General features: G+C 42.8%; 1 protein-coding gene and 1 non-coding gene across 4 annotated transcripts in view; one reads left to right on the forward strand and one right to left on the reverse strand.

Moving 5' to 3' along the window:
- Positions 1–18,294, reverse strand: part of slc13a5a (solute carrier family 13 member 5a) — a 23,106-nt gene extending 4,812 nt beyond the window's left edge. The window contains exons 1-7 of one of the 3 annotated variants that reach the window (XM_078286574.1): positions 18,181–18,294; positions 12,859–12,987; positions 11,748–11,884; positions 8,977–9,167; positions 7,174–7,384; positions 6,185–6,307; positions 5,023–5,235 (exon numbers count right to left, since the gene is read on the reverse strand). In XM_078286574.1, the coding sequence (XP_078142700.1) occupies positions 5,023–5,235; positions 6,185–6,307; positions 7,174–7,384; positions 8,977–9,167; positions 11,748–11,884; positions 12,859–12,987; positions 18,181–18,294 (1,118 nt within the window). Of the gene's footprint in view, positions 1–5,022; positions 5,236–6,184; positions 6,308–7,173; positions 7,385–8,923; positions 9,168–11,747; positions 11,885–12,858; positions 12,988–18,162 lie in introns of all 3 variants that reach the window. The other 2 variants (XM_078286575.1, XM_078286576.1) reach the window with 2 other exon arrangements.
- Positions 6,729–6,801, forward strand: trnav-uac (transfer RNA valine (anticodon UAC)). Its single transcript has one exon. It is a non-coding gene; the product is annotated as a tRNA-Val (tRNA).
- Positions 18,295–25,217: the final 6,923 nt, after the last annotated feature.

Genomic DNA, 25,217 nt, shown 5'->3' on the forward strand with positions numbered 1-25,217 from the left:
CTGCTGTATTCCTGGAAAGTGTTATTTGTAAAAAAAAATAAGAAAATTTGTAAAAAAGACTTAATAAATAAAACAGAATAAACAGAATGATATGGGACTTTCAACTGCTAAAACGTTGATGCAACGATTTCATCTGATAAATCAAATCCTCTTCATGCCTCTTCCTCCAGGCAGAGCGCTCCGGGCCGGTGTTCGGTCAGACGTGGTGCCAGAAGCTCCGCCCCCTCCGCTCACTTTATGAATGGGGATTTCGGGGATTTCACCATTCAGTTTTATCTTTGCACACACACACACACACACACACACATTGTGACAGAGCGGTTGGGTAATTCCTCGGTCCAATCCAGTGCACTTTGACAAACTTCAGAGAGTTTCATTCAAAAAAATACTCCCTATTCAGTTTGGAAGGGAAGTTTTTAAAGGTTTTACGTTTCTGTGATATAGTTTAAGTTTAAGTTTCTGCCTTCATTAGACAGTGGACAGTGAAGAGAGGCGGGAAAGGTCAAAGGCCATGTTTAGATAGACCATCCAACTCCGTTATCATCACAGAGGAGAGGGAGTCCTGCTGTACACCAGATGGACCTTTAAAAACAGAACCCAAGAAAACAATAAAGGCTTGGTCACATCTGATTTCGCCCAGTGAATTATCTTCACTAACAGTGAACTAGCTGCACTCAGCAGTGATGCTAGCTACCCGCATGCTAGTTAGCTAGTATCACTTGGGTAACAGTTTTTTTTTTTTTACAATTTTCATATGCTATTTCATCACTAAATTCACTTCTGAGGATTTTTGAGGCGAGAAATCAACTGTGTAGATTTCAAATATTGGCAATTTTATGAAAATTGATGGCGAATCGAAAATTTGCTCCAACGTTTTCGGAGTTGAGAAGCTCCACAAACTGCTAGCCAGCCGGCCAGTCTGCTCACACACCCGTCTTGTTTCCCACAGTCACGACACGACAATTCCCTGGGGGTATTGCGCAATACCAGCAAGAACACATCGTCTCAAACTGTAAACGGCGTTCTGCGTGCTCGTGACCTTGCGAGTTCATTCTTCCAAGAACGACTAGCAAGAACGTTCTCCCCAAGAACACAAGTCCGTTCTTTGCATTCTTGGGTTTGAGAAACGGCCTCGGTGTGATCCTGGACAACTTTCCAGTTCAAATGCTGCAAACTGGCCTGATTGGACGGATTTCAGGAATTCTTTAGTGAGGGAGCCAATCAGGACCGATTCCAGCTGTGATGCGTTTCCTGCAGTTAGAGTTTTGAAGACGCAAAAAACTTTAAATTTGACCTCTCACACAAAATCAACACCGACTCTGACATTAAAGTAAAGCTCATTCTGAGTCATCTGAAGACCTTTCCTGACCAAAGCGTTGGGTTTTCACGGACAGCACCGTCCCGTGTGTTTTATTCCTGTGCGTCAGGACGAAATCATTAATCATTTAAGATGTTGAATGTTAAGTTCCAGTCAGTAAACCAGGCGGTCGGACTATCAGCCTGCGTAAGCAAGCGTCAGTCTGCCGTAGTGAAGTGTTGAAATTCGGTTTGTACAAACTGCAGGTCCAAGGTGACCGGGTGAAACAACTAACCCCCCCGAGAGAAGTCGGAAAAAAGCTTGGCAGCAGCAAATAGCAAAGTGATACAGCAAAGAAAAATCTCTCTCTCTCTCTCTCTCTCGTTTGTTGCTGTTGCTGTTGTTCTTCCCTCTGACCCCCCCCCCCCCCACTACCTAATTATAAATAAAAATAAGAACAGAGCAAATGGGATTATGAAAAGAAACTCAACTGACAGTTCCACAGTAGAACATATTCAGTAGAAATGTATGGATGATGGAATGAAAGCAGCAGGATGGATTACAGCATTCAGAAGGAGTGACAAACTGTTTTCTTGTCTGTTTAGATTGTTCCCTGTCATGCTGGGTTAGCCTCGGTTAGCCTCGGATAGCCTCGGTTAGCCTCGGTTAGCTCTTACAGTGTTTGGTGTTGAAGTTGATGACTGGGTGGATGACGGCCGCGCTGCTCACCTCTCACCTGCTTTCTGCCCGACACCCATCCATAAAGTCCCAGCTGACAGGAACAGTGTGTGGATCTCATTGATCTGTTTGTCCTGAACTGTGTTTTCGTCCTGTTTGCTGTCATGTTATTCTGAGCAGCGGCACACATGGCGCTCCGCCTGCTTCTCTGCCCTGGTTTCCCTCAGACAGCCTTCTGCAATGTGGAGCGGTTCATCTGAACTCATGTCACCATTGTAGTCTTGGTGATTTTCATGTTTCAGGCTCCTCTATGGGCTGAGAAACTTCTACTAGCCTTGGACTGATGAAACCCTAATAAAACCCTGTTGGATAAACTCTGAAATGCCTGGAGGTCAAGCTGAAAACAAGGCTGTTTTTTGGTGAAAAGTTGACATTTTGGAGGTTCAAGGTTTTCACTGAACGCAGATGATTTCCTCCTTCAGTTGGTTGGTTTGTCAGGTGAGAACGGTGACCTTTGACCTCTGGTGACACCAAATAACGGCAGGAAGAGTCTCAGTCCTCTAACGAGAGAACTGCGGTGCGGTTCGTTAATCCAACCAACTACAGGAATCCACCCTGAAACGCAAGGGATTATGGGTAGAAGGAGACGGATGCGGAACAAAATGAAGTCTGGACTGATGCTCATATTCATGTGCTCTTAACTGGTGTGAACACCACAGAAGAAGAGACAGACAAGTCCGTCATGTGACCAGAGTGCGTACGCACAAAAAGAACGTATTCGCCACCTTCCTCACAGAAACCGGTGTTTCTAAAACAGAAGGTGCAGTGAGAGTGTGCAGCGTTTCCCCTCAGGAGGAAGAAACCCTGAATGAGACCGAAGACAAAGAACTGCAGAAAACAAACAAACAACTGTTTTAGTTTTCACAGCAAAAGCCTTGTTTAACATGCTTTGGGCTGTTAGGGCTAGTTAATTGATCCTAACAGGTAGATGTGGTCCGGTCTGTCCGGGCAACTCAGCAAACAAGATGACATCGATTGATTGGTTAGGCTCCCCATCGGGGTTCGCACCAATTTTCATCAAAAAGAAAGTCACAATAGAGAAAAAGCAGAAAAATATATTGTTTTTTCCAGTCAGTAAATGTTAGAGATAAGAGCCACAGCCAGTCACAATCAACAGTATTATAGGGATACCTAGCTCTAATTACAGGCAGATAATCTCAATCGCCACATGAAGAGCGAGCATCACACCTCTGTCCGTTCAGCCAATCAGATCGTTCCTACGTTTGTTTTTTAAAACTAGCGGCGAACTCAGAGACGACGGTCCGACCGGAACAAAGATAACACAGAGAAAGCTGGTGGAGCGTTGGGAGGACTGGAGGTTTCAGATCAGGTTCTGATTGAGTTGATCCTGCAGAGTCTGTTTCTTCTGTTTTCTATCAAGCAGCTCCGTTATGAGCAAAGCTTCCTGTTCTTCTGCCTCAAAAACAAACCAACGGACACAAATCTATCCGTCAATAATTGTCAGCTGTCTGCTTTTTTATTACATTTCTCTGTGTGTTTTCAGCACTGAGGCCGGTCCTGCATAAATACAAAGTGGAAAAAACAGAAAGCGAGTTGAAAGGAATGAATGAAGCGAGGTTGACGGTTAACGCGGAGCCCGCCTCGGGGCAGAGAGCCGCAGTCCTGAACAAACAGGAATCAGAGGCGAATAACAAACAGAGGAAACGTGTCACGGGGACAGATGGCGAACTTTAGTGTCACGTCAACAGCAGCGGCTTCGACCTCTGATACGGCGGCTGCACACCGCGGCGGCGTGGACAGACGTCAGCCGCTCGGCCGGTTCACTGAGGAGAGCGATCGCTGCGGTCTGGACTGGACCGAGTGTGAAGGTCACCCAGCCGTAAATTCCACGAAATTCCACTTCTGAGAGAGTTTGTCTTGACTCTAAACATTATAAATCAAACATGAATCAAATAAAAGACAGTTCAACCAATCAAACGCGTCTAATCATAATGTATGGATTACTATTACATGTTCTGCATCAAATACCAGCTGAAAGGTTGCTTTAACATTTTATGATATTCAGTATTGATAATATATAACACTATGTGGAATCTCAGATATGTGGGGAAAAAAAACAGAAAAAACAAAAAAACATGGAATTTCACAGAATTTCATTACATGGACTTGAGTATCCCGGTTATGATCGGGTTTTTGAAGTATCCCGTTTTTGTGTTTGCACATGTAAACATCATATCCCGATTTCAGAAACCCGGATAAGCCCTTATCCCGGTTTTGAGAAAGCCGATTATGCCAGCTGGAGAACTCCGAAAGAAACCGGGATACTGCTGCATGTAAACATCTTATCCCGGTTTCTGACCGCCGCCGACTACCTGCGCAGGCGCGGCTTCAGCCGAGTGACGTGACAGAAAAACACAAACAACGGCGGCAACGAGAGCGTCTCACTTCTGGAGCGATGAGGAAACGGAGCTTTGTCTTTCGGTGATGAAAGAATTAAATATACTCGGCAGTTTAGAGGGAGAAAGCATCGAAATGCTGACCTGTTCAAGTCTGTAGTGTACAGACTACAGGACGCCGGTTTCCCAACACGTACAGTGGAGCCAGTCAGCTCACGGTGGAAAATACTAAAGAAGCATTACTATGTGGCCAAACAAAACAGTCAAATTAATTTAAGGTTAACAGTTACAGAGGAATATCAGATTAACGATTTCAAAATTGCCGGTTTGTGTTGTAAACATCACAGGCGCCTGCGCACACAGCATGCAGTAATCAGTAACCGGGATACTAGCATCTATCATGAATATGGGGATATGAATAACCAGATTTCTCTGTGTTCCATGTAAACGCCATATCCCGAATATGATAACCGGGATGAAACCGGGATAAGCCTCATAACTGGGATACTCAAGTCCATGTAAACGCAGTCATTGAATTCAATTAAACTTCCTTCGATTCCAGTTGGATGACCTGACCCGTCCTGCAGCGGTGTTACAGTGTGTGAGCAGGGGTCAGTGTCTCCTACTCACTCTGCCTCGGCGTTGAAGAGGCGCGTGGCCCAGCCGTCGATGAAGCGCGGGTCTCTGGTGAACCACAGCGCCACCATCAGGACGAAGAGCGCCAGGACGCTGCTCTCCCCGAAGCTCATGGGCCCCAGGCGGCGGAGCTCGTCCCGGATCACGTCGTACGCCGCTCGCTCCTTCTCCGACCGGGCCGTCCCGCAGCCCCACGTCCGCCGCAGGCTGCAGGCAGGGGGGCAGGAGGGGCAGGGGGGGCAGGGGGGGCAGGGGGGGCAGGGGGGCAGGAGGGGCAGGGGGGCAGGGGGGCAGGGGGGCAGGAGGGGCAGGGGGGAACATGTTTTAAATTGCTGCTGGGATTGCAGATTTTTTACAGGATTCTTATTCTTTTCATAGGATTTTTATAGAATTTTTTTTTTGCTGTTGTTAGTAATTTGCATCCCTTCTTTTTGTGTTTATGTTTGTTATTGTTGTATTTTATTTGTTTTTTCAATAACTTTGCTTCTATATTTTATCAAACTAAATTAAACTGAACTAAACTAAACTAAACTGAATACGTACATTATTTGTTTACAATATTTGCTTTATTTATTTTCACAAACTCACCAAGGCAAATTCCCAGTGTTTCAATATTTAATATAATATATGGAGATTAAACTGATTCTGATCTCTAGTTAACATCTTAAAATGTTGTAATAATCTGTGTTGTAATCAGTGGATTACCCAAACTCACTGATGTACTTTCTGGAAGTGGGAGGAAGGCAGTATTTTGAATTATTTTATTAACATTACCTTAGAGTTGCTCTGTGTATAATTTTCCTATCAATAAATCATCTGCAGATTAATTTTGTATAATTACGGTAAATGGTGGATTTAGAGGGAAATCTGCTGGATCGCTTTACGGCACAAAGGAAGCAACAGGGCTGATGGGAAATGTAGTCTTAATGTGGAGAAACACTAGAATACTACAGGCTCCAATAGGCTCTCACTGGTTTACAGTCATTAGACCGAGGGATCAACATTAATGTGTAATGTGAAATATTTAAGTTTAGGCAGCTTTAACTTCTCAGCAGGTAATCAGAAACCTGTGATGGTTTACATGTTGACTGTGAATCACAGATGGTATAAAATGAAAGTGGAAGTGAAAGTGAAGAGGTTCTGTGGAGTCGCTCACTTGCAGCCGATGTAGAGGAACTGCAGCCAGAACCAGGCGAACGTCAGCATCAGCAGCATGGTGGGGAAGGCGAACGCAAACCAGGACGCAAAGTTGATGACATCACCGTTCTGAGGGAAGAGCCTGCGAGGAAGAGAGGAGGAGGAGGAGGAGGAGGAGGAGGAGGAGGGGGATGGGAAGACGCAAAGGATGAGTAAACCGACAATTAAAGTCCTGAATTCTGCCCTGAAAACTGCAGCCTGCATTTCACGTCTTTTTAAAAGATGTCTACGTTAATATTTTAGCGTGGTTATAAACACTGTGTGTATGTTTTACTGTCGCAGTCAGAATAAAGCTGCAGCTCTTTTCTTCCTTTGCGACATTCTTCGCGTTCCACGCTTCAGAAGCATCGTCATCTATGATGATTTTTACGTTATCGTTAGTTTGAGTTTTACGAACATCTTAGGCTTACGATGCTTTTGGGAAATGCAACCCAGATCTGATTTTTAATAAAAGGTCGATCTCAGCTGCTAAATTCGCACAGATGAACTAAACCCCTGCAGCAGGTTCCATAGTGTAGCGGTTATCATGTCTGCTTTACACGCAGAAGGTCCTGGGTTCGAGCCCCAGTGGAACCAGCCTGGTCTTTAGAGAGATTTCAGAGTCCTGGATCCAGAAAGTCGTAAGTTTGGTTCCCACAGCAGCCGGTAACTGTGACCGAAGACATGCTGCTGTTCCTCAAACTCCTCATTCCCCATAAAGTACTGTGACGATCACAATGCCATGCTGTAGAATATGGTACAGGTATTTATTTATAATATCTTTGTGTATTTGAGGTAGCAGAGAGCATCCCTCTGTGACGTCGCAGGTTTGAACCCTGCAACAGCAACGTGCTCTTGAGCAAGGCACTGACTCAAGACCTGCTCGCTCTCACTGACTAGAATGTAAATACAACACAAGCATTCTGGGAAATATATTTCTGTTGTGTGTGTGTGTGTGTCACTACTCACTGGCTCATCTGGCCAGTTAAAACCAGGTTAGGTCCGGTTCCGGTCAGAGTGGCGATGCCTCCGATGCTGGCAGCGTAACACACACACAGCAGCAGGCCTTTACACATCCTCTTCCTCTCCTCCTCCTCTTCCTCGCCGCTCAGCTCCTCTAACTCCATCTGGCAGCGTCCGGCTTCCAAGGACAGAACCACTGTGACAGAGAGGAGATTCTCTCTTTAACTTATTGATCCTGGAACCATAGTATCTGGCCAGCTAACATCACTGTCTTGTTAACACATCTGATTAGCACACTAGCTAACGTATCTAGCTAGTAGCAGCTAGCGTTAGCATGTTCACATTAACATCAGTGTGTTTGCCGGCTAGTTAGCTAGCTAACAGTTTGTTCAGGTTAACTGAGCTGACTCTTCTCAAGCTACAACTCAGAGTGTTTTGGAGTAGAGACTAGGGCTAAAGACAAGACAGTTTACTGTGTCACAGTAACCAAATCCACCTTATCACACTATTCACTTTTACTGAGAACGTTACTGAATGGATCTACAGCCACACCACAACAAGCTGACTCAGCTGCTCTCTGCTTCTAGCTGCTTGCTACAGACTCTTTAGTTCTCCAATGTTCCTCCATGTTGGTGCCAGTTGTGTTTATTAGACGGAGTCTCCTGTCTGGACTCACCAGGCCCGGTGTTGGTGCCGTCTGAAGGCGGTTTGTCCTGCGGTGTGGGTTTGGGTTTGTCCTGGACGGTCGCTCTCTCCTGGCTGTCCGGTTGACCTTCTGACCCCAGTTTCTCTTGATTGGTCACGTTGCCTTGCAGGTTGCTGGCTTTCTCTTGGCTGCCTTGCTGTAGAGTTGCATCATTCAGACCTGAGAAAACAGACACCAAAAAAACTGTTCCATAAACCCTGATGAAGGCCACGAGCCGAAACACGTTGGTTTTACTAATTGTTCCCAGTACTGCAAGTGTTGCTGGAATATACTTTTCCAGTGTTACCTGCCCATCCCATGCACCTTGTCAGTAGGTGAAGTTGTGCCAGAATTCCCTTTCAAAACAGACACCAAACACATGAGGTACGGGCCAGACTGGAAAACTTGTCCATACTTGGTCTATCAAGCCTTCAAACCCTGAACTCTGGCAAGTCCCTGAATCTATTGACTAACCATCTGTAGACAAGTGGAGCAATGACAAGATATTATTTGGTCAGTGTGATAAATGAAAGGTAACATTGGTCCTGAATGCTCTGATGATGTAATTTTGTGGTCTTGCAATTTTGGCAACATGATCACGCAAATACACAAAATGAAGACAACTTGTTGCGTGTTGGTGGCTTGTAAAGTGTTCAAATTATGTTTTCCCAGCAGGAAACAGTTACATGAAGGAGACACGACTGTAAACAGGAAGTAGAGTCACAGTGAAGCAGCTCAGTGGAAAGTAAGGGTGTTGCGGTCGGGTGGAGGATGGGTGGATGAGTTTGACTTCAGTGCCGGAGACCAGAGTTCAATTGCCAGCTTGTAGGAAGGAATTTTCTACTGGGAGACAAATTTAAATTTTTTGTGAAAATTTGTCTTATTGAACCGACCAAAGCCTTTCCCTAACCTTAACCAAGTTGTTCTAGTTGCCTAAACTTAACTGTTAGCCAACCTGCAGCTGAAAATGTCGTGTTCAAGTCATGTTAACGTAACTGAACGTAATTTTCCATATAATTTGTGTCCGCCGCACGTAAATCTGCGTTTCAGAGTTCCTGCTCATTTCACGACTTTTAGGATCGTACCGTTCTCCAGGATGCTCGGGGTCGAGACCGGCAGACCGCCGGTGGTTTTCTCCTGGAGTTTCTGCCGTGGAACCGCACCGTGTCTCTGGCTCTCGGGGGCCTCGGGGTCTCGGGGCCCGTTCAGCTGGTCCAGAACGGCCTGGACGATGGGGACCATCATGGCGGTGGTGGCCGTGTTGCTGATCCACATGGACAGGAAAGCCGTCACTCCCATGAACCCCAGCATCAACCTAGGAGATGGAGGGAGGGCGGAGGTGGAGAGGGAGGGCGGAGAGAGAGGAGAAAGAGTCTAAACACCAGGAAAACGAACGATTAACAGAAACCATTACGGAGGCTGCAGGTTTCACAGTTGGAGAACTGTTCAGCGTCAGGAGGTTTGAGCTCTACTGACATGATAAGACCCAGTCTGTCTCAACTGATGCCCATATGCAGGATTCCCACTTATTTTCCAGTTAAATTCCAAAGGTTTTCCATAACTTCATACCAAATTTTCCTGACAGTACTACTTTAGTGTAAAGTAACCTTTACAAATGCTATGCATGAACTATTAACTTCAAGAATGACATCTTAATTAGATTAGATCGCACTTTACTGATCCCCTAAGGTAATAACAATTGTACAGGAAAGGTAATAGGAAAGGTAATATAAATAAATAAAACCTATTAAAAAATATATAAAATATATAAAATATAAAGGTAAAATATAGAACTAGAAAAAGTAGCTAAAGTGTCTGTAGTGGTGTTGAGCGTTAGTCCTGTGCAATAAATAAACTGTGCAAAACTGAGTCCAAGATATAATATAATCCAGAGGTGGGTAACTGTAATGTAACATAAATGCAATCCTTACATTTATTTAAAGCTGCAATAAGCGATTTTCCGACCACTAGAGGGCGACAGAAACCGCAACACATTTGTAAATAAACCACAGCAAAACTACTGGACTAAGGAAGCCCGATCCCAAACCGTGCATAAATGCTAACAGCTAAGCTAACAGCTAAGCTAACAGCTAAGCTAACCGTACCTACAGAGAAATATCTCTGGTTACCAGTCTCACTTTGACAGATGTTTCACCTGCTGAAGGTCACATGACCCACAATGACAAGTGAAGAGGCAGGTAGCAAGTTTACTAGTTTAACAAGTTCACTAGTTTAACAAGTTTACTAATTTAACAAGTTTACCAAGTTTACTAGTTTAACAAGTTTACCAGTTTACCAAGTTTACTAGTTTAACAAGTTTACCAGTTTTACAAGTTTAACAAGTTTACTAGTTTAACAAGTTTACCAGTTTTATAAGTTTACCAAGTTTAACAAGTTTACTAGTTTACCAAGTTTACCAGTTTTACAAGTTTAACAAGTTTACCAGTTTAACAAGTTTACCAGTTTTATAAGTTTACCAAGTTTAACAAGTTTACTAGTTTACCAAGTTTACCAGTTTTACAAGTTTAACAAGTTTACTAGTTTAACAAGTTTACCAGTTTTACAAGTTTAACAAGTTTACTAGTTTACCAAGTTTACCAGTTTTACAAGTTTAACAAGTTTACTAGTTTACCAAGTTTACCAGTTTTACAAGTTTAACAAGTTTACTACTTTAACAAGTTTACCAGTTTACCAAGTTTACCAGTTTACCAAGTTTACTAGTTTAACAAGTTTACCAGTTTTATAAGTTTACCAAGTTTAACAAGTTTAACAAGTTTACTAGTTTACCAAGTTTACCAGTTTTACAAGTTTAACAAGTTTACCAGTTTAACAAGTTTACCAGTTTTACAAGTTTAACAAGTTTACCAGTTTAACAAGTTTAACAAGTTTACTAGTTTACCAAGTTTACCAGTTTTACAAGTTTAACAAGTTTACTAGTTTACCAAGTTTACCAGTTTTACCAGTTTAACAAGTTTACCAGTTTTACAAGTTTACCAAGTTTAACATGTTTACTAGTTTAACAAGTTTACCAGTTTAACAAGTTTACTAGTTTAACAAGTTTACCAGTTTAACAAGTTTACTAATTTAACAAGTTTACTAGTTTAACAAGTTTACCAGTTTAACAAGTTTACTAGTTTAACAAGTTTACTAATTTAACAAGTTTACCAGTTTAACAAGTTTACCAGTTTAACAAGTTTACTAATTTAACAAGTTTACTAGTTTAACAAGTTTACCAGTTTAACAAGTTTACTAGTTTAACAAGTTTACCAGTTTAACAAGTTTACTAATTTAACAAGTTTGCTCGCTCGCTTCATTAGTTCTGCCATTACAAGATTTTTTTCAGGAATGGGAGGGGGAGAGCGCTGATTTTAAACAGCAAGGGAGGAGACAAGCTAGTTTAAAAAATGAAAAACGGTTTGGGAGGAGGTTCCAGTCGGTCCGGGTTTTGACAACAAGCTTTAGAAAAGAGCTGAAAACAGCAACACAGCTGGATTTTGGTTTATATCATCATGTCTCAAGGAAATCTCCACACAGTTTCAGGATCGATCATAGGGTCTGAAATCGCTTATTGCAGGTTTAACTTTTGCATGGTGATAATAGTGTGAGGTTGGAATCACATGACAAAATCTGATTTCATTTTTGTTGCATTTTTCCAAATTACTTTAATTTTTATGATAAATGATAAACCTTGTATCGTGATTTTGTATTTCATTACTTTTCCAGAAGTGTAATATTTTACAATTTTCTAAAACATTTCCAGGCCTGGAAAAGAAATATTCTGAATTTCCCACAGCCATGACTGTGACCCTGCATGACGTGTGGTGACTTCTTGTATTTCATTACACTCATCTGTTTTTAAGCTGGTTCAGTCGTGTGTGTGGTGCTGAGTACTCACAGCGCGGGCTGCACCCCGACCATCAGCAGCACCCGCAGCGCGATGCGGCGGTGCAGGTTCCAGTGTTCCACCGCCACGGCAACCATCAGCCCGCCCACAAACAGCATGTTGGTGTCCTTCAGGTACTGCATACACACCTGGTTCACACCACACACACACACACACATATATATGACTTATTTCCCTTAAAGGACACCTTATATATCTCAGCTAGCTACAAGGGAATTAAAAGTTTTCATCTGACAAATCATTTTGGCTGCACTAGCCTTCATCAGGGTTACAGGATTAAATACAACTACTATTAAAGTGGATTGTTTACTTTTGTTCCTTTTATCGCACTCTGTAAAAGGCTTTTTAGGCGAGATGCGACAGCGGCATGTAGAATCACACCGGTTGGTAACCATAGAAACTGCTGCAACGCACAGCTGTGCAGTCCGCTGCTATAACGATAGCTAGCTAACGTTAGCACATACAGGCTCTCTGAATGTCCCGACAGACCGCAACAATTCACTTTTCAAACTCAGCGACAACAGAACAAACTCTCATTTCATTCACGCAGCATGGCGTCCACTGATCGGTCAGTTGTGTGGTGAAGGTCTGTGTCCCGGTGTCAAAAAGATCAAGACAATTCAGCTCTGGCCGGGTGGCCGGGTGGGCAGGTGGGCAGGTCCGCCCGCCCAACATGACCTCATAAAAAGTTTGAAATGATCATGAACTCTGAAATGCAGATTTACATGTTGTGGACATGAATTATGTAAAAATTACGTTCCTCCACTATGAACTGGATTCTGTGACAAAAACATGAATTGGACATTTTCAGCTAAAGGTAAACGGTTCAGTTTAGACAACTAAAAGAACTTTTAATAGTTGCAGTACAGACTGTATTGCAGTAGTACTGCAGTAGCACTAGTTGCAGTACAGACTGTATTGCAGTAGTATTGCAGTAGCACTAGTTGCAGTACAGGTTGTATTGCAGTAGTATTGCAGTAGTATTGCAGTAGTACTAGTTGCAGTACAGATTGTATTGCAGTAGTATTGCAGTAGTACTAGTTGCAGTACAGGTTGTATTGTAGTAGTATTGCAGTAGTATTGCAGTAGTACTGCAGCTTACGTCTTTAGACTGCATGACTCCCAGCAGAGGGAACAGGACGGTCGGCAGCAGCGCCGTCACCGCCAGCGGCAGCACCTCCGTACACCAGTACACCGCCATGAGGCCGATCACATAGGCACAGGCTGCCTCCTGCAACACACACACACACACACACACACACATACACACACACACACACACACACACACACACACACGCACACACACACAGTGAGGTCAACAGTAGAATGAGCTTAAATTGCTAAAATGCTAACATTAAGCAACCAAGACAATGAAGTGCAAAGGCTGAGACTGCATGAACACACACACACACACACACACACACACACACACCTTTGTGTTTTTCCTCACATCTCATTGATTCAAACTGTATTTCACCATCTGATTTACAACTGCAAAAATAAAAGCTGTTTTGTTGGAAACTGAAGACTCTTATTGATCCAGACTCACACTGTGAGGCCTGATACTGTGAAGCCTGTGTTAAAATCCCACGTGCACGTCTATCAGGAGCGTGCACGTGCCTCTACATGTGGCTGTGTTTCAGGGAGGCACCGGCTGGGGCGGCGGCGGCAGCCAATGGTGAGAGAGCAGGGAAAATGCGGGCGGGGCAAAGTGAGCGAGGACCCAGCTGAGGAACTATTTCGTTCCCTCGCAAAACTTTTGCGTTCTCCCAAGAAACATTCGGTGTGGAAAACCCACCGGCCTGCAGCCCGCTGTAGTGGCGTCGGGGGTGTGTTGTGTTGCAGGGAGAAAACTGCAAAAAATTTATTTACAATCCTGTTTTTTATTTCACACTAAACGTTTCTCGGGAGAACACAATACCTTCGCGAGAGAATGCAAAAGTTTTGCGAGATAGCGTAAAAGTATCTTTTTTTTTTTCATCACTTTTTTTCTCCCCCTACTTTTTTTTTTCCTCCCTCATGTCCCTTTAGGGCCTCCGTAGATTTGCCTTGTTTCAAGACAACGTCTCTTCAGAAGTTGTGTCACTGCATGGGAAACTGAAAGTGAGCGTGCAGAGCGAGGCCGCAGGAGGCCGGACAGCAGCGGCTCTGTCTAAACACTGGATCTCACAGCAGGTTTTCATTCCCTTAGTTAGAGGTCATGGATCCGTCATGTGTGGATTTCTGGGAACGTCACCGGAGACTTTTAGGAAAACAATCACTAAAGAATCAATAGAACCACTATGATGTTTCCCACTGGGGCTGATAGAGTCTCTATGGTCCTCATACTGACTTCATAGTGAATGCATTGTACTTCATGATAACTTCATCTCCTATAGTATCCTTGTAATATTCCTATGATATTCCTAAAGCGACTTGTGGCATGTCTGTGTACTGAATTTATAATGAGCTTATTGTACTCTATGGTATTTTTTTTTTTTTTAGCTCATATGGAATCCCTATAATATTCCTATAATATTCCTATATGATTTTATAGTCTGTCTGTGGTACTAAATACTGAGTTTATAATGAGTTTATTCTGCTTCATGGTATTTTGATTGCCTATGATTTCCCTTTAATATTCCTAGAGGGTGTTTAGCATGTAATGTAATGAATAGTGAGTTCACAGTAGCTTGCTTTATGGTATGTTTTATTTCCGATGGTTTCACTATAATATTCCTATAGTGATTTACAGTTTTGCTGTGATATTTGTGCAGTATCCTTCTAAACTTTAGGATTACTGTATTTCTTTATTGAAAGGGAACTTTTCTCATCAACCACAACGTCAAATGGATTCAAGATTTCAGCAGACTGTTTAACCTGTTACCTGCCAGTGTAGGTATTTTAAATAAAGAAAGGATTTACTTCTTTACACACCAAACATTTGAACATGTTACACCTCAGTGTGACAGACCACTTGCTGTCTGTGAGTTTCATCAGTTTGAATGAGAAGAGCTGAGAGACTCAACAGGAACCAGGATCCAGTCTGCACAGAACATAGACCTGTACTGAACTGCAGAGATACGAATAGAAGTAGAAATACTATTAACAATATATCATATCCTATAGGAATATTATGGTGACATCATAGGAAATGAAAAAGTACCATCAGGTCACTTTAACTCTATTGAGAACCACAGACACCAGAAGTCCCTATAGGAATATTATAGGAATATTATAGGAATATTATAGTGATATCATATGAGATAAAACCATAAAGCAGGTCAGCTCAGTGTAAACTCATTCTAAAGCTGTACAGGAACATTAGTGTGATTTTTTATGTTTTCTCTCTTATGTATATTTAAAAGAAATAATGAGTTAGAAAGTTAAAATGCACTGAGCTGTTTGTCAATGAGTGACAGAGACGAACCTGAGCTGCTAAACATCTACTGACCTGCTTTTACTGGTCGGTTTAACTGGTCATTTCTACTGTTAGAATTAAACTGGTCGGTTTAACTGGTCATTTCTACTGTTTAGTTAGAATTAAACTGGTGGTTTAACTGGTCATTTCTACTGTTTAGTTAGAATTAAACTGGTGGTTTAACTGGTCATTTCTACTGTTTAGTTAGAATTAAACTGGTGGGTTTAACTGGTCATTTCTACTGTTTAGTTAGAATTAAACTGGTGGTTTAACTGGTCATTTCTACTGTTTAGTTAGAATTAAACTGGTCGGTTTAACTGGTCATTTCTACTGTTTAGTTAGAATTAAACTGGTGGTTTAACTGGTCATTTCTACTGTTTAGTTAGAATTAAACTGGTGGGTTTAACTGGTCATTTCTACTGTTTAGTTAGAATTAAACTGGTGGGTTTAACTGGTCATTTCTACTGTTTAGTTAGAATTAAACTGGTGGTTTAACTGGTCATTTCTACTGTTTAGTTAGAATTAAACTGGTGGTTTAACTGGTCATTTCTACTGTTTAGTTAGAATTAAACTGGTCGGTTTAACTGGTCATTTCTACTGTTTAGTTAGAATTAAACTGGTGGTTTAACTGGTCATTTCTACTGTTTAGTTAGAATTAAACTGGTGGGTTTAACTGGTCATTTCTACTGTTTAGTTAGAATTAAACTGGTGGTTTAACTGGTCATTTCTACTGTTTAGTTAGAATTAAACTGGTGGTTTAACTGGTCATTTCTACTGTTTAGTTAGAATTAAACTGGTGGTTTAACTGGTCATTTCTACTGTTTAGTTAGAATTAAACTGGTGGGTTTAACTGGTCATTTCTACTGTTTAGTTAGAATTAAACTGGTGGGTTTAACTGGTCATTTCTACTGTTTAGTTAGAATTAAACTGGTGGGTTTAACTGGTCATTTCTACTGTTTAGTTAGAATTAAACTGGTGGTTTAACTGGTCATTTCTACTGTTTAGTTAGAATTAAACTGGTGGTTTAACTGGTCATTTCTACTGTTTAGTTAGAATTAAACTGGTGGTTTAACTGGTCATTTCTACTGTTTAGTTAGAATTAAACTGGTGGGTTTAACTGGTCATTTCTGCTGTTTAGTTAGAATTAAACTGGTCGGTTTAACTGGTCATTTCTACTGTTTAGTTAGAATTAAACTGGTGGTTTAACTGGTCATTTCTACTGTTTAGTTAGAATTAAACTGGTGGGTTTAACTGGTCATTTCTGCTGTTTAGTTAGAATTAAACTGGTCGGTTTAACTGGTCATTTCTGCTGTTTAGTTAGAATTAAACTGGTCGGTTTAACTGGTTAGAGGGAACCTGGTCAGCTGAACTGGTTATGGTTGGTTTTACTGGTTGGTTTGCACTAACCTGCTCAGTTTAACTGGTTATTGAGCAGTGAACTGGTCGGTTTAACTGGTCAGGCTGCAACTGGTTAGTTTTCAGTTAGTTATCAGTAAACTGGTGTGTCAGTATCAGACTGGTCAGTTAAACTGCCAGTCAGTAAACAGTCAGTAACAGTCAGTAACAGTCAGTAACAGTCAGTAAACAGTCAGTAACAGTCAGTAACAGTCAGTAGACAGTCAGTAACAGTCAGTAACAGTCAGTAAACAGTCAGTAACAGTCAGTAACAGTCAGTAGACAGTCAGTAACAGTCAGTAAACAGTCAGTAACAGTCAGTAGACAGTCAGTAACAGTCAGTAACAGTCAGTAAACAGTCAGTAACAGTCAGTAGACAGTCAGTAACAGTCAGTAACAGTCAGTAAACAGTCAGTAACAGTCAGTAACAGTCAGTAACAGTCAGTAACAGTCAGTAAACAGTCAGTAACAGTCAGTATCAGTAACAGTCAGTAACAGTCAGTAACAGTCAGTAACAGTCAGTAAACAGTCAGTAACAGTCAGTATCAGTAACAGTCAGTAACAGTCAGTAAACAGTCAGTAACAGTCAGTAACAGTCAGTAAACAGTCAGTAACAGTCAGTAAACAGTCAGTAACAGTCAGTAACAGTCAGTAAACAGTCAGTAAACAGTCAGTAAACAGTCAGTAACAGTCAGTAAACAGTCAGTAACAGTCTCACCGGGGTGCTGAGGGCCAGCGGCAGCAGTAAACAGTCAGTAACAGTCAGTAAACAGTCAGTAACAGTCAGTAACAGTCAGTAAACAGTCAGTAACAGTCAGTAAACAGTCAGTAACAGTCAGTAACAGTCAGTAAACAGTCAGTAACAGTCTCACCGGGGTGCTGAGGGCCAGCGGCAGCAGTAAACAGTCAGTAACAGTCAGTAAACAGTCAGTAACAGTCAGTAAACAGTCAGTAACAGTCAGTAAACAGTCAGTAACAGTCTCACCGGGGTGCTGAGGGCCAGCGGCAGCAGTAAACAGTCAGTAAACAGTCAGTAACAGTCAGTAAACAGTCAGTAACAGTCAGTAAACAGTCAGTAACAGTCAGTAAACAGTCAGTAAACAGTCAGTAAACAGTCAGTAACAGTCAGTAAACAGTCAGTAACAGTCAGTAACAGTCAGTAACAGTCAGTAACAGTCAGTAACAGTCAGTAAACAGTCAGTAACAGTCAGTAACAGTCAGTAAACAGTCAGTAACAGTCAGTAAACAGTCAGTAACAGTCAGTAACAGTCAGTAAACAGTCAGTAACAGTCAGTAACAGTCATTAAACAGTCAGTAACAGTCAGTAAACAGTCAGTAACAGTCAGTAACAGTCAGTAAACAGTCAGTAACAGTCAGTAAACAGTCAGTAACAGTCAGTAACAGTCAGTAAACAGTCAGTAACAGTCTCACCGGGGTGCTGAGGGCCAGCAGCAGCAGTAAACAGTCAGTAAACAGTCAGTAACAGTCAGTAACAGTCAGTAACAGTCAGTAGACAGTCAGTAAACAGTCAGTAAACAGTCAGTAACAGTCAGTAAACAGTCAGTAACAGTCAGTAACAGTCAGTAACAGTCAGTAACAGTCAGTAAACAGTCAGTAACAGTCTCACCGGGGTGCTGAGGGCCAGCGGCAGCAGCAGGAAGGGGCTGCAGACGAGAACCAGGACGCTCCTCAGCCTCCACACTTCCTGCAGCAATTTCACCCGCAGAGGAAGAACAGACATGCTGACACCGATCCAGAGGAGAGGAAGAGGAGGAGGATGATGATGATGGTGATGATGGTGATGATGATGATGAGGAAGTCTGATTATCCACCAACAGCTGTCAGTCAGTGGGACTCTCCTCTCTCTCTACAGCACTCTGTCTCTCTATCGCTTTCTCTCTCTCACTCTGCCTCTTTCTCTCTGTGTTGCTCTTTCTGTGTGCTTCTCTCTCTCTCTCTGTCTTTATATTGGTCTCTCTCTCTCTCTCCCTCTCTCTGTCTCTCTCTCGCTCTCTCTGTCTCTCTCTCTCTCTCCCTCTCTCTGTCTCTCTCTCTCTCTCTCTCTCTCTCTCTCTCTGTCTCTCTCTCCCTCTCTGTCTTTATATTGGTCTCTCTCTCTCTCTCCCTCTCTGTCTCTCTCTCACTCTCTCTCTCTCTGTCTCTCTCTCTCATTGTCAGCGTTGTCACGTTTTGTGATGCATTTCATTGTCGTCACTAAATATTAACTTCTTGCAGCTTACCACACACACACACACACACACACACACACACACACACACACACACACTGTCCCTCTGCAGTTTATCTAAACTCTCACCAGAGTAAACACAGAAGAGGAAATCATATCGTCTTTTTACGCAACACACACTCACCTTTTATCTTCCAGCATCGATTGAACCTGAAAAACTCCAAATCCTCCGTTTCTGTTTCTGCTTCTCGTCGACATTTACAGCACAGTCACGTTCTGTTCATGGATATAAAAACTATAGCAGTAAAGTTACAACATGCTTTGCAGACAAAACAATATGAATGAGATAAATGATAAAAGGGAAACTCCTGAATAATCACAAATTCACTTTACAGAAACAACAGACTGAAGCTGAGTTGTAGAAATGTGTTTTTTTTTTCTGAAGTGAATTAAAACAAAGAAACAGCAGCAGCTCAGCAGCTGAACACTGAGCAGGTCAAAGGTCAGAAGACACACATTCCTGAGTCACTTTGAATATTCATGTTTTCAACAGAGCAAGAAGCCCGTAATATAAACTGTAATATATCTGAGTGTGAGTTCGGAGCAGATAGTCTTGAACGAGTCTGAACGAGTCGCTCAGTCTGTTATCGAGTCCTGAAATCCTCATTTTCTTAAAATAAGTGGAAAAATCACCCAATGATGTTAGATAATTTCTCTTGTTTCCAATGCAAATCAACTTGTTTGAAGAATTCAGAAGAATCAAGAGTTATTTTCTTGACAGCAGAGTGGTGATCTGTCTTATTCTGCCTGGTTTCAACACACTGACTCGTTTCATTTCTAGAAACCTCCTGAAACAAGAGAAGCTGCGGTGGAGACCAGCGGAGTTATCTCTCCTCACTGCAGAATGTTTCTCCTGTTAAAGTCATCTGGCTGCTGAATATGAGACTAGATGACTTGTTTTTCTTTCACTGCAAAGACTCTAGACTTTCTATTCAGTACGTTTTCAGAACAGACTCGTTACTCTCAGGAAATCATCAACTGGTTTTCTCTCTTTTTTTATTTTTATTTTTTTTATTTTCCACGTCAGACAGCAGACATGAGGCAAAGGGACAGAGAGAGAAGAAACAACACAGCAGAGAATTAACGTTTGTGGTTTGAGCTGCGGACTCTTTCTCGCTTTCTACAGAGTACAACAGGTGGTGACATCATCACCTGGCACCAAAGATCAGCCAATAGCAGACGGCCAGGTCAGTAGCATGATTGTTACCATCAGCAGTCAGGCTTCACACAGACTGGGGTTTGGGGTTTAGTTTCTCTTTGAGGAGTTTTTACTACTACTAATAATAATAATAATAATACTATGTGAAGGGGCTGCAGGATGTTCAGAGAATATGCACCGTATGTATATTCTGTAAATATATCTAAATGTTTATGTTTTTTAAGGCATTTTTAATTTGTGTCGACTCTTGTCTGGTTGTCAGATGTTTCATCAAAGAACATCAAATGTCAAAAAACATTTAGTTTCCTTTCTCTTTCCTTCTGTGTACATTTCCCTCTCTCCTTCATCTTCTCTCTCTCCACTCTCACCTGTCCTCTCTCCCTCTCTCTCTCTCTCCACTCTCACCTGTCCTCTCTCCCTCTCTCTCTCTCTCTCTCTACTCTTACCTGTCCTCTCCCTCTCTCTACTCTTACCTGTCCTCTCCCTCTCTCTCTCTCTCCCTCTCTCTCTCTCTCTCTCTACTCTTACCTGTCCTCTCCCTCTCTCTCTCTCCCTCTCTCTCTCTCTCTCTCTCTCTCCACTCTCACCTGTCCTCTCTCTCTCTCTCTCTCTCTCTCTCCACTCTCACCTGTCCTCTCTCTCTCTCTCTCTCTCTCTCTCTCTCTCTCCACTCTTACCTGTCCTCTCCCTCTTTCCACTCTTTCTCCCCCTCCAATCCCTCCATCCTCTCTCTTCCTCCTCCTTCTTCATCTCCTATTTCCATTCCCTGTCCATTCTCTTTTATCTCTCTCTCTCTCTCTCTCTCTCTCTCTCTCTCCTCCTCATGCCTGGTCTAGGTCTCTCGCTCCCCCTCCCGTCTCTCCTGTGTCTCTCTCTCTCCTCCTCCTGAGTGTTTAGACAGGATGGAAACCCAGCGCAACCAACTGAGCCTGACGAAGAGCCTCTGTCACACACACACACACACACACACACACACACACACACACACACACACACCCCTTACCCTAACCTTAGTCTAATCCTGATTCTAACCTGAACCCTAAAACCAAATCCGATCCCTAGAGTCGCCCCTTGGAGAAGTGAGGAGCGACCGACAGGAGCTCACTCCACACACACACACACACACACACACACACACACACACACAGTCCCAGTCTCCAGCATCACACTGTTTGTCCTCTGCTGCCCCCCAGTGGCTTCAGCTGGAGCTGCAGGCGGTGAAGCTGATTAACCCCTCGCAGCCCGACCGACTGAACCCTTACATTTCCTCTTCAGTAACTTCTGAGTTAGAAGGAAACTGTCCTGAAGCTCCGTCCTGTCCTGAAGCTCCGTCCTGTCCTGAAGCTCCGCCCTGTCCTGAAGCTCCGTCCTGTCCTGAAGCTCCGTCCTGTCCTGAAGCTCCGTCCTGTCCTGAAGCTCCGTCCTGTCCTGAAGCTCCGTCCTGTCCTGAAGCCCCGTCCTGTCCTTCAGTGCCTCCTCATCCTGTGTCTCTGCTGTTCAGCTCTTCTCTGAAGCTGCAGCTGCTGAGTCTGAGAGAAATACTCAAACAAGACGCCGCAACATCACAGCAAACAGAGAAACTCCAGATGTTTGTGCTTCATTTTCTACACGTTTCCCTGTAACTCAGCCTGACATGTCTGGTGTCTTTGGAAACTTTGGGATCTGGTCTAGAATTTAAAATAAAGTTCTGCGGGTTTTACTGTAATTCCGACAAATAGATAAGAACGGCGTGGCGTTTCAAACAGGCCACGCCCACAAAGTGCGGTACAAGTGATACGACTCGCTCTATCTCTATGGGCAAAACAAAAAATCTACGTGTTCTGTGGTTGCTGTTTCTGTATTCTGATGATTTATGTGAAATGTATATGATGTAAATAATTTGTGGTTACCTTTTCACAGTTATCAAAGAACTGCATCATCATTAAAATGTTTATTTTCTGGAAGTCACAAAATGCAACAAGCTAGCAAACTTCTGTTCAAGAGAGAGGAGTCGTGTTGCATTCTGACACTTCAAGAAAAAACATTTTAATGATCCTGCTGCTGATTGACAGCCATGAAATTAATATTTACACCAGAAATCATTCAGTGCTCTGACTCCTCATTTGTGTTTTTCACAGTTTTTCCTTTTTGACCTTTATGTATTCATAGCGTTTTGTACAGTAGCACTTCCAATGTAAATATTATAATTGATATAACACTTTTGTATCTTTCCTAAATAGATTTACTGACTCATATAATTGCATATTCATTTATTTTTGGTATAGAAATAGCTTTCTATGCTACAATAATATTCTAATTATTAAGGCGATAACAGCTTGTAGTTTTAGTTCCTCAGAGGCAGAGCGGCTCTTTGGCTCCGCCCACTGAGGTTCAACTCAACCAATCATTTACCAGTACACAGAATTTCATGTTTCATGTTCATGTGTCACGGCTTCACAAGTTTTTGACGAACTTCATTCAACATTACTGATGTCAGTCTAACAACAAGCTGCATGTGTGTGTGTTTTCTTCCTTGTTGAGAAGGTTAAAGGTCACCACTGTGTCATCACTTGGAAACTCAACACTTTCTGACTGAATCATCCAACTGTGGAGGGCGTTAATGTGAAATGTCCAAGTAGGAAACGTTTGTTTCTGATAGCAAACCCAAGCTGAGCATCATGCAGAAGCCGGACTGACAGGTCTGTGGGTTCACCATGTGTACAGGATGCATATGATGTGTATGTAGCATGTACTGTATATGTATGATGTAGTATGATATATGATGGTGTGTAAAGCCCTTTGAGACTTGAGATAAAGGGAGATATAATAAACTAGACTAGACCAGATGAGACTAGACTAGACTAGACTAGACTAGACTAGACTAAAGTGAGTGTGTGAGAGAACTAAAACTTAATTTGTCACTCACATGGTAATTCCCAGAGGAATGAAATGCCCTGCCAGCAGGGGGCGCCTGACTCTCAACACTTTACAAGGTCAAGACCTTGTGTGTGTGTGTGTGTGTGTGTGTAGGTGTGTGTGTGTGTGTGTATTTGTGTGTGTGTAGCTGGCAAGAATGCTGTTATTCCAGGAAGCCGGGTAGTCAGTGTTGTATTGCAATAGTTGTCTATGTACACACTGTGGTTGGTACAACTGGTACACACACACACACACACACACACACACACACACACATCATACCCTTCAGCAGCAGGTCACAGTGTGTTGTGATCCCTTTAGAAATGTCTTGAACCCTTCCTGCTCCCCTGACCTCTGACCTCTCTGGTTAACTGGTCTGGTGATGTCATTAAAGAGGCTGCAGAAGGTAGGGGGGGGGGGGGGGGGGGGGGGGGGGGGGGGGGGGCATGTGATGGGAAGGTCGCCGGTTTGAATCCCCGACCGTCTGCTGGGAACATGTGGGTGAGGTGGGTCAACAACATGAGACCATCATCAGCATACAGTAAACACCAAACACTAATAAATACATGATTTGACAACAACAGCCACGCCTCAGAGGGAACATGTGAAAGGAGGCCGCAGGATTCAACTGGACCAAGTTTGCCTTGTTGGTATTTATATTATTTTTGTTTCTGATTTCATTTCGTTGAGTTTCTTTCATTGCTGCTGCTCGTTTTGTTCTGTAAAGTGTTTTGTAACCGCCCGGTTTTATCAGCTGCTGTATCAGGAGAGGTAACCATGAGGAGAGCAGAGAGTCCGCAGGTTTTCATTCCAGCCGAACTCACCGGGACCGGGTTCAGACCAACATGTCTCCCAACAGTGTGAGATGTTTGGGTACGTAACGCCTGTCACACGGATCCACAATCGGTTCAGAGAATTCCCAATAATTCCCGATAATTCCCGATTCTCATCCAATAACAACCTGAAACAGACGCTTCGCAACAGGACGTTCAGCGCACCTTTCCTTCTTAGACTTCCTGTTTGCTGCGTCTCGGGGCGATGGAACCCGTCCCTGCCGTCTTTAATGAAAACCTGCAGACTCTCGGTCCTCCGTGGCTCATGGCTGTCTGTCCTTCTGCTATATGAACACAGATTTACCGACTCAGTCGCTTACTTTCTCACTGAGAATGTCCCAGTTGTGAGTGTGTGTTATTGTGTGAATCTGAAGCGGGACGTCACCGAAGAGCAGGGAGGTCAGTCGACTTTCCCTGGGTAAATAAACACTTATACCTTTACACTGTGGCTAATGTGGCGGCTGATGTGCTTTAAAACAAACCTGTGTGTACGTGTCACCCCGGAGCATCAAACCAGGAGGATCAAGGTGACGGACTGAACGAGCCTGTTGCTGCAACACCAAGGTCCCATGTGGGCGTTCAGCTGGAACAAGGCGGCCCGGACGAGACAAATACACCCACTCACTGTCTGTTGACGCTTCATCTCCAACAACTGAAGGCTGGAGAACTGAGCACGACTGTGATAGTTCAGTTTAGTTCACTTTAATTTAGTTTGGACTTACTGTGGAAGCAAAGTGTGATAGCAGCAGTGATAGTGAGAGTGAAAACAGAAGAGAAATACAAACTACAGCAGAGGTGCTGTTGTGCAAACTGTATTTGGATATTATCACTGCATGTTTGCTGCAAGATAGTAAAAATATTTAATATTAAAAAATGGACATCCTCAAACATGTCAATGACTTAACAGAGGGCTTCAGGTGATGTAACTCTGGCGGCCATCTTGGAGGTCCTCAGCTCTGTGAACAGCTGACTGTGTTTCTGTCATCTCAACAGAACTGAACAGACGGTTAATTTCTGTCTGTTTCTGACTGAACTGATCATTTCATCACTGATCCATCTGATTGATTTAGTGTTTAGATAATGTCAGCTTGTTAGCTAGCTAACCATAGTATCTGGTCAGCTAACATCACTGTCTTGTTGTTAACACATCTGATTAGCACACTAGCTAACGTAGCTAGCAGCAGCTAGCGTTAGCGTGTTCACATTAACATCAGTGTGTTTGCCGGCTAGTTAGCTAGCTAACAGTTTGTTCAGGTTAACTGAGCTGACTCTTCTCAAGCTACAACTCAGAGTGTTTTGGAGTAGAGACTAGGGCTAAAGACAAGACAGTTTACTGTGTCACAGTAACCAAATCCACCTTATCACACTATTCACTTTTACTGAGAACGTTACTGAATGGATCTACAGCCACACCACAACAAGCTGACTCAGCTGCTCTCTGCTTCTAGCTGCTTCTACAGATTTACACTTTATTAACTAACACACAGTTCTACAGATTTACACTTTATTAACTAACAGACATACAGACA

The sequence above is a fragment of the Centroberyx gerrardi genome, chromosome 11, assembly GCF_048128805.1.
Source record: "Centroberyx gerrardi isolate f3 chromosome 11, fCenGer3.hap1.cur.20231027, whole genome shotgun sequence".
Classification (NCBI taxonomy): domain Eukaryota; kingdom Metazoa; phylum Chordata; class Actinopteri; order Beryciformes; family Berycidae; genus Centroberyx; species Centroberyx gerrardi.